At 36.2% G+C, this 15165-nt stretch overlaps 2 protein-coding genes and 1 pseudogene across 2 annotated transcripts; all 3 read left to right on the plus strand.

Annotated features, from left to right (window-relative positions):
• Nucleotides 1-754: 754 nt before the first annotated feature.
• On the plus strand, nt 755-5843 carry LOC133673841 (lariat debranching enzyme). The gene is made up of 10 exons (XM_062094747.1): nt 755-940; nt 1023-1180; nt 1262-1383; nt 1531-1724; nt 2021-2203; nt 2302-2420; nt 2529-2668; nt 3281-3406; nt 4570-4683; nt 5263-5843. The coding sequence occupies exons 1-9, from the start codon at nt 818-820 to the stop codon at nt 4662-4664; spliced, it is 1260 nt and encodes a 419-aa protein (XP_061950731.1). The 5' UTR covers nt 755-817; the 3' UTR covers nt 4665-4683; nt 5263-5843.
• Nucleotides 5844-7007: 1164 nt separating this feature from the next.
• LOC133673842 (peroxidase 46) lies at nt 7008-9629 on the plus strand. The gene is made up of 4 exons (XM_062094748.1): nt 7008-7472; nt 8067-8246; nt 8334-8499; nt 8712-9629. Exons 1-4 carry the CDS (start codon nt 7230-7232, stop codon nt 9125-9127), a joined length of 1005 nt encoding a protein of 334 aa, XP_061950732.1. The 5' UTR covers nt 7008-7229; the 3' UTR covers nt 9128-9629.
• LOC133674646 (protein TIC 55, chloroplastic-like) lies at nt 9571-15146 on the plus strand (annotated as a pseudogene).
• Nucleotides 15147-15165: the final 19 nt, after the last annotated feature.

The following is a 15165-nucleotide window of genomic DNA, read 5'->3' on the forward strand; positions in this document are numbered from 1 at the left end:
ATTGGGCCGAAATGGAAGAAACGGAGAGCGAGAGAGAGAGGAGGCAAGTATCAGGACGGTCCTTGTTGTTTATCAATTTATTTTTTATTAGAATTATTTGTCAATTTGGTATTTTTTTTAATTACTTAAATTAATTGTTGAGATTATTTAATATTAAAAAATATATGGGTCAGAGCCTGGTTAAAATCAGGTTTTAACTTAAACAACTAGTTTTAACTTTAATCTAGTTAAATTTAGCTGAAATGATTTGGATACAAACTAAACTTAATTAAATTAAAATTTAATGAATTCAAAAGAAAAATAAAATAATATTTTAATAGAAAAACAATTATCTAGTGACCAATAACTTGATTTTATAATTAAATAATTGAGGTTTGTTGTTAGTATCTAAATGACTTTAAATATATGCTTGATATTATGATTTATGGTGTTTTTTAAAAGTATTTTTTATTTTCAAATATATTAAAATATTTTTTTAATTTTTAATATTAACAATAAAAAATAAAAAAATATTAATTTAATATTTTTAAGTTAAGAAAATTATATATAGTTATAAACATAAAAACATATGGTATCTTAGAAGTATTACTATTATCACCTAAATGGTAGATAAAACGGACACGAAATACTCCGTAGAAAGGACATAAACATGATATGTGGGAACGTTCATATCCTATAACGCAACGTTCTTAAAACAAAAAGGACCACAATGTACAAACAAAATAACTATCCGTCAGTCAGTCACCTTCAACCAAACCCTAGGGATTGAGCTTAATTTTCCCGTTAACAACAAATTCAAAATCAGAGAGTGAGAAGCATGAAGATAGCAATAGAAGGATGCATGCATGGCGACCTAGACAAAGTCTACCAAACACTCAAACTCATCGAATCTCAAAACGGAACCAAGATCGACCTCCTCCTCTGCTGCGGCGATTTTCAGGTACTAAAGCAATTTCCTAAACCCTAATTTCCACCAAAACACAACACTTTTCTTCTTATTCTTCCTCGTTTTTGTTAATTAGGCAGTGAGAAACGAGAGAGACATGGAGAGCTTGAACGTGCCGTTAAAATATCGGGAGATGAAGTCGTTTTGGAAGTACTATTCAGGCCGAGAAATTGCTCCCGTTCCTACGATATTTATCGGTGGAAATCATGAAGCTTCTAATTACTTATGGGAATTGTAAGCATAATTAATTAGCTTTAATTGTATTTAGTTTAGTTTAATAATTAGTATATGTGTAATTGTTTGTATTTTTTTTAGGTGTTATGGAGGATATGCGGCGCCTAATATATATTTTTTGGGATTTGCTGGTGTGATTAAGTTTGGGAATATTAGAATTGGTGGACTTTCCGGTATTTATAATGCACGTAATTATCGTACAGGTAAAGAATGTAATGTTTACATGTAATTGTGTATTGTTTGGTTGTTATAATTGTGTTTTTTTTATGAGTTGTTGTGAGGATGATAGATTTTGAGTAGGGGTTATTGTGTTTTTAGTGTTTGATTTGAGTGAAGTATTGTGTGAACAGGACATCATGAGAGGGCGCCATACAATGAGAGCAGTATAAGATCAGTGTATCATGTTCGTGAGTATGATGTGCATAAACTGATGCAAGTTGAGAAACCGATTGATATTTTTCTTTCACATGATTGGCCTGTTGGGATAACTGATTGTGGGAATTGGAAGCAGCTTGTTCGGTATAAACCTCATTTTGAGAAAGAGGTAGGTGTTGTTCTATAATTTGATTGACTATTGATGTGTTTTTTAGTGTTGCATTGTTGGAGTTTGTTGGTTTATATCAAGTCATGGGATTTTCTGAATGAAATGAGAAAAAAAAAACTTGAAAATGTTTCTTGTGGTTAAAAGATTAAAATTGCTGACATAAGCACTCAATCTAGTAGATGTATTAAAGGAGGGTTTTTTTTTGCTTTTTAGTGCAAGCTTGTTTTCATCATCCATAAACATATTTTGATTGCTCAAACTGATGGTGGTTGCTTATGTGGTTGGTAATATTTTAGATTCAAGAAAAAACTCTTGGAAGTAAAGCTGCTGCTCAACTGCTGGAAAAATTGAGACCTGCATATTGGTTTTCTGCTCATCTGCACTGCAAATTTGCCGCTGTTGTTCAGCATGGTGAAGGTGGCCCATTGACAAAATTTCTTGCACTTGACAAGTGTCTTCCGCGTCGCAAATTTTTACAGGTACTTATTGTAATCTGTGATTGTTGTCTACAGTGTCTTTCTTTGTTATTATAGTGGGAACCTTACTTCACTGGTTCTGGCTTCCAATGATTTTGCAGGTTATTGAAATAGAATCGGAACCTGGACCTTATGAAATTCAATATGATGAAGAATGGCTGGCCATAACGAGGAAGTTCAACTCTATCTTTCCATTAACGTTTAAAAATGCAAATTTTGGGTGCGTATTACATATAAATTCTCTTTATTATGATTTAGCTTGATATCTCTCTCACTTCCTGTTTTCCCCATCTTTTTGCACACTTAACTCTATGTTTTGATATGATAGGGCTACGCAGCTTGAAATGGAAGATTGTCGGCAATTTGTCAGTAGCAGGCTACAAGAAAGAGGGACCAAACCATTTGAATTTACACAGACTGCTCCACCTTTTGATCCCACTCAATCAGGCCCAAATGGTTCCTTTTCTGGTAATGGTGATTTATTATTACACATCATCCATATAAACTCATCTTAATTTTAGCATCTTAAATATGGACCCTATAGAGCAATAACATTTGTTGACCAATTATTGGGACCGCATCAATTAGTACAGTAGTGTTTCCATGACTAGATTTAACAAATGAATTGAAGTTTAGGCCTTTTTTGTGTTCCATGTACAAGCTAAGTTGCATTTGTGATCTGAATCCATGTTTTTGTGTGCCAAGTTCATAATTTGATACTTAGAAGTGCTTTAATTTGTGATTAAAGTCTACACATATATGCTTGGAGTCAATGTGGTTGTGCACCAAGTCCATGTTCTTTTGCTTTAACTCTTTAGCTTTGTACTTTCAAGTGATTTGCAATTTATGTCCTAATGGACCTTTCTGTTTCTGGTCCAAATCTTCTTTCTCAAGTTGATGGCATTGAGCATTATACTTTTCAGGTTGTAATTGTCTCTGATTGACTTGCATTTCTGTTAGATAAGTAGATAATATGGGCTTGTACATCTGTAGTTCAACATGCAATGATCAAGACGCGTATGGTCTTGTCATATGGCTGGTTGATTCTGTCTGAACTTTTTGTTTCTAAATTTACTGCAGGATGTCCAAGGAATCCTCAAACAGAATCATTGTTGCAGCTTCTGGAACTTCCATATCTTTTGGACAGCACATCAGAATCAAGAGAAGGAAGATATAGTCCTAGTGCTTCCCAATTAATTCAGAGAGGTAAAATTATTATTATGTCTTGGGTTGACGATGTGAAATACCCTTACATTTAGACACCTTGAATGTGTAATCTTGCTTTTCCTTGTCAATGTTGTTGTGCTAATAAGTTTTGGATGGCTCCCAACTTGGGATCTTCTTTGAAATCTTAGCCTTCTCATGTGAAACAAGGGGTTATCCTTTGGTTTCCTTTACCTTGTATATTTCTTTAACTGCTCAAACTTTCCTATAGCAGATGCATTTAAAGTGTAACTCCCTCTCATAATGCTAATTTTAATCTGTCTGCCTTACCAGAAGAAAGTGAAGGACTGTTTGACCAAAGCTTTTTGTGAAACCAAAGCAGTAGTTGACTAAATCTTTACATCAAATGGATTTTTGGTAAATATTGTCACTTTGCCGGTACCTATTCATAGATTTAGGCTCCCTATCCCTGCAGTTTGTATGCTTGCCCAATGTGCCATTATGGGAGCTGAAAATGCCTAACAAATTCAAGGCTAGAGACATCATTGTCTTGTCCTTCCACTACCTCCTAGGATACTGAAGCGTTTGAATTTGATGTACATTGTCATGATTTTCACATGGATCATTTATGCTATTCATACTTTCATAGTTCTTGTTAGAGGGTATAGAACCCCATATAAGAGCAACTCCTTTAAGGATTCTTGTGTTGTGTTGTTCAGGCTGATTTTCTTCTTTAAGCCAGTCCTATCTCAGGTGACTTTTTGAGGTTGTCACATGCATTGGTCTCATGTTTTCAAGCCAATAGTATCAAGAGAGGCTGCATTATGCCAAAAGAAAAGTTGATCCTATCCTGCATATCTTAATCCTTGAAGGGTTCTGTGAGAAGGAAATTATTAAAGGAGTTTTATTTGTTTAGCATAATTGTAGATAGCTGCTACCTTTGCTAAAAAAGGAAAAGGTTTTTATATCCTTGTTGAAGCTCACAATTTTGACTAATTTGCCTGCCCTTTTTCTCATTTATAGATGTCTGTGACTTCGTGATTCTGCCAGTATTTGGATTCATCAGCTGATATATACAGACTATTATGTGCCTGTATAATTTCAGATTTGATTCTTTGTTATTTATACTTCTCAGTTAATTGCTGTCTGGCAACTGAGAGGTGTTTCTTATCTCCTGATTCTGAACCAATTTTACAAATATGCAGGTTCTTTTGTTCATAATAGTGAAGAAATTCCTATTGATGATGTGGATGAATCAGAACTTGAAGAAGCTGATGATGTGGACACTAGAAAAGAGTAGTTCAGAAAGTCACACAATGGTAATGTATTGTATTACCATTCATCTTTTCTGTCAAAAAACTATCTAAACCTAAAAGCTTAAGTTGTTAAGTGGGGTCCTAAGATATAATTTATATAATTCTCTAATATACCCTTTCAAGTGAAAGCTTTTTGGGTTTGAAACTTGCATGGACCCACACCACTAACATTTTCTTTGCTAAAGCTTTATGATATATTAGCTTGGATGAAATATGCCCTATCACTGTCAAATACAACTTATCCATATGCCATGGTGGTTTTTTTTCGTGTGATACATGTACTTGATTCAACCACAATCCTAGATAACTCTGTATAAACTATTAGCTTATATCTCAGTGGATGCTCATTGTTCCCTGTATAGCTAGAAAAACATTTGGTGCAGGAGTGCATTCATTGATCACTTTCTATGAGTATGAGGTTGGTACTTGGTACAGCTGTTATTCTCCAACTGATGAGTTATCCAAAGTACATGAGTCGATATTGTACCTCTTGCTGATGGAAAATGCATATGAAATGATCTATAGAACTGTGGCTAAACCTTTTTCTGAAAGGCTGTTTGTTTCACTTTTCATTGTGGCTAGGCTTGTACTGGAAGCATGCAGCGAGCAAAAAAGTGTCTTCCCATTGCCTGTAAATTCAAAAATTGGCCAAATTAGTTGGTACATCAGCTATCACTGGAAACCATCGAAAAAGTCAGCCATCCAGTTTAACTGCTGGGATGAGTCATTCCAACTCGTGATTAATCCAGCATGGACAAATATGGTTTTGTTGTTTTGTAATTTGATGCTGCATGGGCCGAGGGAGAACATGGACTTCAGCCATCATGTTCCCATGCAAGAGGGTGGTGGTTTTCTGACAGGCACCATTGTAAGTAAGCTAGTCATGGTGGAAGGAACCACCCAGGCAATGGTCTATGTCCAGTGCAGAGTCTATGACATTTCAGCCATGGGCGAAGAGGAGAATAACACAAGAAACCTACTAGCTTGTAGCCCTGTTGGGGGCAATACTTATTGTGCAATGCTTGTAATCTTTGGATGTTTGTACTCTTTACCGAATCTCGGTTTTGGTTTAATTGATGTAAAGCAGTATGGATGACTGATGCTGGCTTGTAATTGCTCGTGGACCACAACTAGATAAGAGTTCGAAGGAAATTTGCTGGTTAGGATTTTGCTTGTCCAGATGACAATAAATGTGTAGGGCAAGAAGCAGCCTGGGCTAGCTTGCTGGTCAATTAGGGTTAAAATTTATAATGAAAAGTGCACGTTCAGGCTCGTGGGCTAGTAGGGCCAACAATCGTCAACTCAGACCTGCCAGCCACTCTGTTTTAACTCTGATCAGTGGTCAGCTAACCTTTCGAGGTTTGGCTCAGGTTATGAAGGTTTGTTTTTTGAAGTTTGAAGAGATAAATTATTGGTAAATGATTCACTCAACATATGGATGGTTTGTGATTTTTGGGCTGGAAAGGGTTGTGCGAAAGCTACCCATATATCATAATTTATATTAAAACTTAACAAATTGGAAAACCTTAAAGAAGTCCTAACCTATAATGATAATATTGACTGGGTCGCTAATCTAATTTTTTATTTTTTAACTTTTATGGTTAGGTGTTTTTCTTTTGATTTTATTATCCAATAATATTTTTTATTTTTATTTATTTAAAATAAAACTTTATAATTTATTTTGATTTTATTTTTATAAAGTATAAACTCATAACTCGATTCAAATTTGATTAATCTTATTTATAACACAGTGCAAACTAAGAATCTAGTATATTCTATTTTTCTCTTCAGCACTCAAAGAACTTAAAATCTCTTTTAGAGAGCAAACTTGTAAAAAAAAAATGATGAGTGTTGAATATTTTTTTAAAAATTTTTTTAATAAAATATATAAAAAAATTATTTTTTATTATTTCATGACATTGAATATTTTTAAAAAATATTTTTTGATTTTCAGCACATTAAAATCATTGTAAAGCACTAAAAAATATTCATTTAATATATTTTTAATGCAAACACATTTTTAAAATAAATTTAAACACAGTTAAAAACACAATAGCAAATAGGCATTACACATGGATGGTTTGGAAGGATTTAATTGAGCTGTGTGATACCGTGATACAGTTGTTTTTCATTTTTCACTTAAAAATATTTTAAATTTTTTTTTAATATAATATATCAAAACAATTTAAAAATATAAAAAAATATTAATTTAAAAAAAAAATCAAAATTTTCAATAGCGCGTGGTACCGAAACACATACACTACCGATATATAGCTGTGAAAGGAGAGATGATTTGGAAGTGTAATGTGAAGGCTGCAAGGGCACAGGCACCAATAAGCATGAGGGAATGTGAAGACATAAATAGAGTGATGCTGTCTAACATCCCATCTACCTCATGACAGCACCCAACAATGTAAATGCAGCATTTAATGCAGAGGACTCAGTCCCTTTTCTCTCTTGAAATGTATCAACGTCAAGCAAGACACGAGCAACAGTGATGAGTGATGCTGTCTGCAAGTTGCCTAAAAGAACACTGAAAGAAAATCCTCATGGAGACAAACCCTATTCCTTTTTCTTCAAGACCTCATTTGTGTAGTTTTCTGGTTCTTGGTCTCTTACATGCTGTTGTTGTTGCTTCCCCTGCTTCTGCCAGTCTCTTTTTCAACTTTTATGGAGCTTCGTGCCCAACTGCTGAACTTATCATTTCAAACACAGTTAGATCAGCTTCCTCTTCAGACCCTACCATCCCAGGGAAGCTACTTCGTTTGGTTTTCCATGACTGCTTTGTGGAGGTGAGTCTTTTTCACTTGCTGTGTGTTTTGTATTAGCTTAATGAGTGCCGGAAAACAACATTTTCCACACGGCATTTCACTAATTTCTTCCTTCATGGGGAAGAATACATGATTGAATTTAGGCTACAAGCTCATTTCACCAGTTGTTTAATTGAAAAACGACTTCAGAATATCATGGCCATCTAATTAAGTATTCCTCATTACTTTAATCAAAATCCTTACAGGCATTCTGCAACATGATTTTGATGAATAAACTGTTCTTGACTTCTTGATGATTGAAGGAAAAAAAAACTTGTTTTAGAGTATTTTGGAGATTGAGCTATTACAGTATAAACTGTCATGTGTCAATTCTTTTAAATCATCAAGGGCTTCTTCGTAGACTCTGCTTGAGTTGTTTCACAACAAGTCATGGATGATTAGCTGTAATTGGCAACACCATTTGAGGCACTTGGCCGAAGCAACACCAAGAATTCTCTGTTTGTGATCCAATCGTAACAACTGATTTATCAGCACCCAAGAATAAACTGAAATCATATTCTTATACTACGGAATTGGTGGCTACTCTTCAATTCTAGATAGCTGTCATGGTTACAGGGCTGCGATGCATCTGTGCTGCTGCAAGGAAATGGGACGGAGCGAAGTGATCCAGGGAACGGGTCTCTAGGAGGGTTTCAAGTTATTGATTCAGCTAAAAGAATGCTTGAAATCTTCTGTCCAGGAACTGTTTCTTGTGCTGATGTTGTTGCTTTGGCTGCTAGAGATGCTGTTGCAATTGTAATATCTCTCACTGTTACTATTGTTCCTTGTTGAATTCTATGCTTCTTTTGATCGGTTATTCATTTATGAAGTACATGAAAACAGACTGGTGGACCTCAGCTTCAGATTCCAACTGGTAGGAGAGATGGGAGGGTATCGGCAGCCGCAAATGTGAGACCTAATATTATAGACACGACTTTTACAATGAATGAGACGATTAGCATCTTCACTGCTAAAGGATTATCTATTGAAGACCTTGTTGTGCTATCAGGTATGTGATAATTAGTCTAAAACCTCATTCCAAGATTCTTTTACAACACCAAGCAAATAACTAGAATATCTGCTTCTGACATTGATCGAACAACTAACCACGGAGAGGCCAAGCCATCGACTGTTTGTTTTCTCCATGCGGAGAACTTATTGCTGCCGAAAACTACTGTGATAAATGGTTTATTTACCAAGCTTGATGCTTTTGCTTTGCAGGAGCTCACACTATAGGATCAGCTCATTGCAGCGCATTCAGTGATCGGTTCCAAGAGTACTCCAAGGGGAAGCTCACACTCATCGACACATCTCTAGACAGGAATTATGCAAATGAACTAATGCAAAGATGTCCAGTGGATGCAAGCGCTTCAATAACAGTTGTTAATGATCCTGAAACATCCTCATCATTTGACAATCAGTACTACCGAAACCTAGTGGCCCACAAGGGCCTTTTCCAATCAGATTCAGTTCTTTTAGATGACAAAAGAACAAGGAATCTAGTACAGGATTTTGCAAATGATCAAGAGAAGTTTTTCCAGAGTTGGAGCCAGTCATTTTTGAAGCTAACAAGCATTGGAGTAAAAACAGGTGAGGAAGGGGAAATTCGCCAATCTTGTTCAATGACCAGTGGATGAAGAACTTTGAATGAGCTGGTTTTGTCGGCAAGCTCCATGGTAGCCCTCTCATTGTTATGAGAACAGGAAAGAAATCCAGATTCTGCTCTCAAAACAAGATAGTGCTTCCAAATGCTAGCCAAATAGAGGCATCAATGCACCTAGCAAACAACAATGGCATACAACTACAACCCTTCTGCATTTATTCCTAAATTTAGTCATTTGGTTAGGATATGAGGTTGTTTGTGCACTCATTTTTCAAGAGCTGTCATGGCTGATTTTATGTGTATGGAACTTCATTTGTTTCTATTTTCTCGCATAATGTATGATGAGGTCAGGGTATGGTAGGCAGAAAATAACTCAGCTTCATAGAATCAGATGTCCTTAGCTTTGCTATGGTGGAATTCACGTATCGAGGATGGATCAAAGCATTCTCATTCCTTGTGTTTGTCATGTGTGGCGCAATGACTTGTGTAGAAAATGGTTACTATGCGGGTTATTAGTTAAATTATTTTTATTAAAATGGTGTTGTTTTGTTTTTTTATTTAATTATTTTTAGAATTAACTTGATAAAGTTTAATTATGTTAATTAAATTTAATTAGGTTAATTAAGTTATGGATTAGCCTACTAGATCAAATAAGTTAACTAGGTTAATAAACTTTAAAAAATTAAAAAACATATATTATTTGATATATTTTCTAATAAAAAAAATATTTTTTAAAAAAATTATTTAACACACTTCTAAACAAATTCTAAAACCTAAATTACAAACTAAAAAATCAACCCTAAAAAATAAAAATAAAAATTAAAACAATATTATTTTAATAAAAAAAATTAATAAATTTTAACCGGTTAGAGGTTTTTTATCGACTCAATTATTATTTTTTAAAAAAAAAACTGTGGTTCAAGGTTCACCTGACAGGCAGTTTTTATTTTAAAACAAGTCTTCCATCCTCTTCCTGTCGTTCCATTTCCTCTACTTCCTTCTACACCTCTCCCTCACAAACACTTTAGTTCCCATTTCTAAGCCTCTGATAACCTTCTCTTCCGTCTCCCTCTAACAAAAACCCTTGGACATTCAATACATGTAAAGCAGCAGCAAAGGTCCATCAAGTGCCGTGCAGTTACAGATCTTTCAAGTAGCACTCTGCCTTCATCAGTTGATGATCAGAGTAAAGAAGAGGATAATAAGGATCACTTGATGCTTGTGGCCTGTGGGTGCTTCTAGTGAGGAGGAAAGGAGATGAGAAAGAGAGGTGGCAGACTATGATTGGACAGAAGAGTGGTACCCACTTTATATTGCCAAGGATGTGCCAGATGATGCTCCTTAAGGCCTTACTGTGTTTGATAAGCAGGTAGTTTTGTACTAGAATATTATTGAACTTCGCTGTTTTGAAGATAGATGTCCCCACAGGTAAATCATATCACAGTATTTCAAGTTTTCAGTCTTGTGTTGAATACTAGAGAAGTTGGATCGTGCTTTGATTTTACTTGTAAGGAAAGAGCATTGGAGTTCTTTTCTTGGTTTCTTGTTTTGATGATCTTGTTGTGATTTCTCTTGTTATGCTTGAGGATTTTGTTGGATATGTAGTGAATTAGCTGGAAGTTCTTGCACTTCATGTTTTGGGCTATATAAACTGTGGTATCTATGACCAAGAAACCCTGAAAAACAGAAATTTCAGTTCAGAGATTCTAGTTCATGTCTCAAGGCTTATTCTAAGTGTGTTGTATGAGAGGTTAATGAGAACCTTTTTGAATTGAACTTCAAATTGTAGAGGTGGCTTTCAAATAGACCTTTGAAGCAACCCTTATGAAATGTCACGTGGGAATGGTTTACATTTGCAGAAAAGGGATTAAATTACTAGATATGCTGTTGAATAGGTTAAATATAGTGAACATCAGGATCTATTTATGTTAGGTTGGTGGAGACAAAAGACCCCACCTCCACTAAACCTACCACTCCAAGAAGTGGAAGAAGAATGGAGCCAAAAGTTGATGGAAATGGGCAGAAAACATGGCTGGAAATGGGCAGAAAGCATGACATGAATTAAGTGCTAGGAAATTGTCATTTTGTGGCAAGACCCCACCAAGCTAATGTTGTGCCACCATTAGTGTCATGTCTCATGGCTTTTGTCTACCATTAGTGCCATGATTTATGGCCTTTTATCTGTCATTGTTGCCAATAAATAGAGGCATCATTTAGAGAGCAAAATGGGAGAGAGAGTGTGTGTGAAGAGAAAAGAGGAAGAGAGAAAGAGGAGTGGCTGCCAAGGGCAGCAGTGTGTGAGCAATGAGAGTCTAGAGAGGAAGTGATCCTCCTCTTCCATGTGTGTTGTAACCTTTTCTCGATCTATCTCTAATAATATGAACTTCTCCCGTGAATGTAGGCGGTTTGCCGAACCACGTTAAATATTATGTGTCAGTGTGTTAAGTCTCTAATGGGCAATGATCTTGAACACCACTAGTCAGAATCCCCTATAATTGGTGTTCAAGATCATTGCCCATTGGAGGCTTAGCACACTAGCACACAATATTTAACGTAGTTCGGCAAATCACCTACATCCACGGGAGAGTTCCATATTATTAGAGATAAAGAAAGGATACAATACAAATACATGGAGGAGTAAGATCACATCCACTCTACTCAACTCTCATCTCTCATTGTTGCACTTGCAGCTGCTGTCATTGCAGCCTTTCTCTCTTCTTCTCTTCTCTCTCGCACACTCTACTCTCTCTCAACATACTCTCCAAATAATGTCTCTATTTATAGGCAACAATGGCAGACAAGAGGCCATAAATCATGGCACTAATGGTGAACAAAAGTCATAAGACATGACACTAATGGTGGCACAACATTAGCTTCCACTAAGCATAGTGGTGGGGTCTTGCCACAAAATGACAATTTCCTAACATTAAAGAGATATTTGACCATTACATTCTATAAATAGAGGCAAGAACAAGCAGCAGAACGAGAAAAGAGAGTGTGAGTGGGCTGCCAAGGCAGCAGCTGCCAGGTGTGTGCGTGATGGGAGTTGAATTTAGACACAAAGCATTACACATGTTTTTTAAACTCTTAACCTTCCAAAGCCTTCTATAATTTTAGTTTGCATGACTAACTCCCACATAATTTGACTACTTGTTGCTATTAATTCAGTTGTTGGGTTGTGGTTCGATTGGTTTTTTTAGCTAATAACACTCACAAAACATGATTTAATGTAGCGTACAAATACTGTAAATTTCTGGTACAAAACTCACACGAGCAAGGCTTACAGTGGAAGAGAGTTCACACAAATAGCAGGATATTTTTTTGTTCTGTTTCTTTCTACTTTCAGCTGCACTTGTTGTCCATTTTCTGTCATAATTCCGACCACTTATCCCTACCATTTTAGACAAAACAAGACATTTAACTTAACGCTCATTGAATTCTAGTTAACTTTAAACTAAATCTAATAAACTAACTTTCCAACACATTAACATTCTTCCTTTTAATATGATGCTTTTGAATTCACAAAGCTTCTCTTAATAGCTTGAACGCCTCTCTTAGCAACGCCTTGGTGAAAAGCAAGAGGATGCAACAACACTTTATTATGACAACAAATCAGCTGTGTGGCTATGGCTAAATCAGTTCATCACAGCCAAACGAACCATATTGCAATCAAACATAATTTTATTTGAGATTGAGAGTGGAGAAGTGAAGCTGAAATTTTGCAAGTCTGAAGAGCAAGTATCCGATATTTTCATCAAGGCATTGCCAAGAGAGAAGTTGGAGAAGTGAAGCTGAAATTTTACAAGTCTGAAGAGCAAGTATCCGATATTTTCATCAAGGCATTGCCAAGAAAGAAGTTTAAACTATTAAAAAAAGCTTTGTAAATTCAAGAGCATCATCATGTTAAGGGGGAGAATGTTAATGTAAATATGTTGGAAAGTTAGTTTACTAGAGTTAGTTTAAAGCTAACTAGAGTTCAATATGTGTTAAGTTAAATGTATTATTTTGTCTAAAATGGTAGGGACAAATGGCTTAAAAATTATGGTAGAAAATGGACAGTAGGTGCAGCTGAAAGCAGGAAGAAACAAAGCAGAAAAATATTTTGCTATGTGTGTGAACTCTCTTCCATTATAAGCTTTCCTTGTGTGAGTTTTGTACCAGAAATTTAAAGCATTTGTGTGCGACATTCAAGTGTTATTAGCTGTAGAAATCAACTGAACTACAATTTGGTATCAGAGCTAGTTGAATTAGCAGTAGCAAATGGTCAGATGAAGTGGGAGGTAGTCATGCAAACTTAACCTTTGGAAAGTGAAGAGGTTATAAGACATGGGTGATGCTTTGTGTCTCCAAGTGGGAGAATGTTAGGTCGGTGGAGACAAAAGATCCCACCTCAACCAACCTACCCCACTAAGAAGTGGAAGAAGAATGGAGCCAAAAGTTGATAGAAAACATGGCTGGAAAATGGGCAGAAAGCATGACATGAATTAAGGAGATATTTGACCATTACACTATATAAATAGAGGCAAGAACAAGCAGCGGAACAAGAGCATATGAGTGGGCTGCCAAGGCAGCAGCTGACTGGTGTGTGCAGAAAAACAAATGGGTGTGTGATGGGAGTTGAGTGAATGTAATCCTCCTTAATTGATGATGTGTAAATTGTACCTCTCTCTATCTCTAATAACAATGGTTGCTCTCTAGAAATAGGTAATTTGTTGAACCACGTTAAACACTATCTTTCGACTTTAACAATTTAGTGTACTTGTTAGGTTGTGGCACTAATCACTATAGCACAGAAGTTGAGATTCTTGATGTGGGGTGGCTCCTCATTTCTAATGTACCGATTTAAGCCTTAGCATGGGAAGTTAACTTTGTCTAGGTTTAGAATTGGATTGTTTCCATGATTTAAAAGATTTTTTGGTTAGACGATTGACTGCTACTCATTCATGAATCTAGCTGCATAACTTGTTAAATAAATGCAGTTTTATATAAATTCTGTTGAATTTGAATGTATGGGGATGCTGTATTGCTGATGCTAAAAAGCAGAAATTCTTGAACATCGGCAGATGTTTTGCATTTGATGGAAAAGATCTCTCAGCTTATTGTGTCTCCTCATGCAGTAGTCTTACTCAAAATGGCCGTGGGAAACCATGTCAAAATAATAGAGTTCCTTAGATATGAGTTGTAGAGGTGATAAAACTTTGAACTTGGTCTTGCTTGATTTAGGTTAGCTAAACTATCAGAAGGTCAGTTGATAGGTGGAAGGCTTGAATGTCTATATCACGGTTGGCAATTTGAGGGAGAGGATAACTGTGCCATGATACCTCGGGTCCGTGTCATTGTAAATGCGCGCAGTTTCCATGACATGATAATGCTCTCCTTGTCTTTCCATATCCTAGTTAATGATTACAATTTTCGCTACAGCTTCCTGCAAATGCTAAAATTCCTCTATCAGCTTGTGTCAAAACCTACGAGGCGAGGGAATCCCAATGAGTTGTGCGGGTATTGATATCTCTGAAAACACCACCAAAGGTAAATAAATTTCCTTGGTTTGATAACTTTGCAGGCCAGGTTTCTGAGATTCTTCAGCCGTGCATGAGCTTCCCTGCGATCACTCAATACTTTTTGAAAATCTGATGGATCCAGCACATATTCCATCTCGCATGATAGGACAGACCTGTCGGCAAAAAGGGAGAACGCCCAGCCACTACGTTTTGAGGTGACTGAACGTAATGACCGAGCATTTGCAGGGTAATGAGGTGGGGGGAATGCCCAAACATTGCCAAACTTCGTAATGGTTTGAAGCCCCATGTATCCTATCCAACAACTGAGAATTCTTTGACGAGAAGGGAGTGAAACAGTACTTCACAGGCCCTTTTCTTTGCAGACCTACTGGACAAGGAAAATCCATGCTTATTGTTATTGCGAGATTTGGAGGAACAACAAGGCCTCAAATCGCAAACTGGATCCCCGAATGGTTCTTTCATCAGAGGGGCACATGGTGTTCGAGAAAGATATGGGTTCCGGCATGTAATTCATTGCAAGGCAAGCAGTAGTGCTCTCAAAGCTTTCAAT

The sequence above is a fragment of the Populus nigra genome, chromosome 15, assembly GCF_951802175.1.
Source record: "Populus nigra chromosome 15, ddPopNigr1.1, whole genome shotgun sequence".
Lineage (NCBI taxonomy): Eukaryota > Viridiplantae > Streptophyta > Magnoliopsida > Malpighiales > Salicaceae > Populus > Populus nigra.

Excerpts from the sequence above, each read along its gene's own strand:
- LOC133673842 (XM_062094748.1), top strand. The coding sequence starts at position 7,230 with ATGGAGACAAACCCTATTCCTTTTTCTTCAAGACCTCATTTGTGTAGT. Across the intron at positions 7,473-8,066 it reads TCCATGACTGCTTTGTGGAG|GGCTGCGATGCATCTGTGCT; the intron begins GTGAGTCTTTTT and ends TCATGGTTACAG. Across the intron at positions 8,247-8,333 it reads CTAGAGATGCTGTTGCAATT|ACTGGTGGACCTCAGCTTCA; the intron begins GTAATATCTCTC and ends ACATGAAAACAG.
- LOC133673841 (XM_062094747.1), top strand. The coding sequence starts at position 818 with ATGAAGATAGCAATAGAAGGATGCATGCATGGCGACCTAGACAAAGTC. Across the intron at positions 941-1,022 it reads TCTGCTGCGGCGATTTTCAG|GCAGTGAGAAACGAGAGAGA; the intron begins GTACTAAAGCAA and ends TTTGTTAATTAG. Across the intron at positions 2,421-2,528 it reads TTTAAAAATGCAAATTTTGG|GGCTACGCAGCTTGAAATGG; the intron begins GTGCGTATTACA and ends TTGATATGATAG.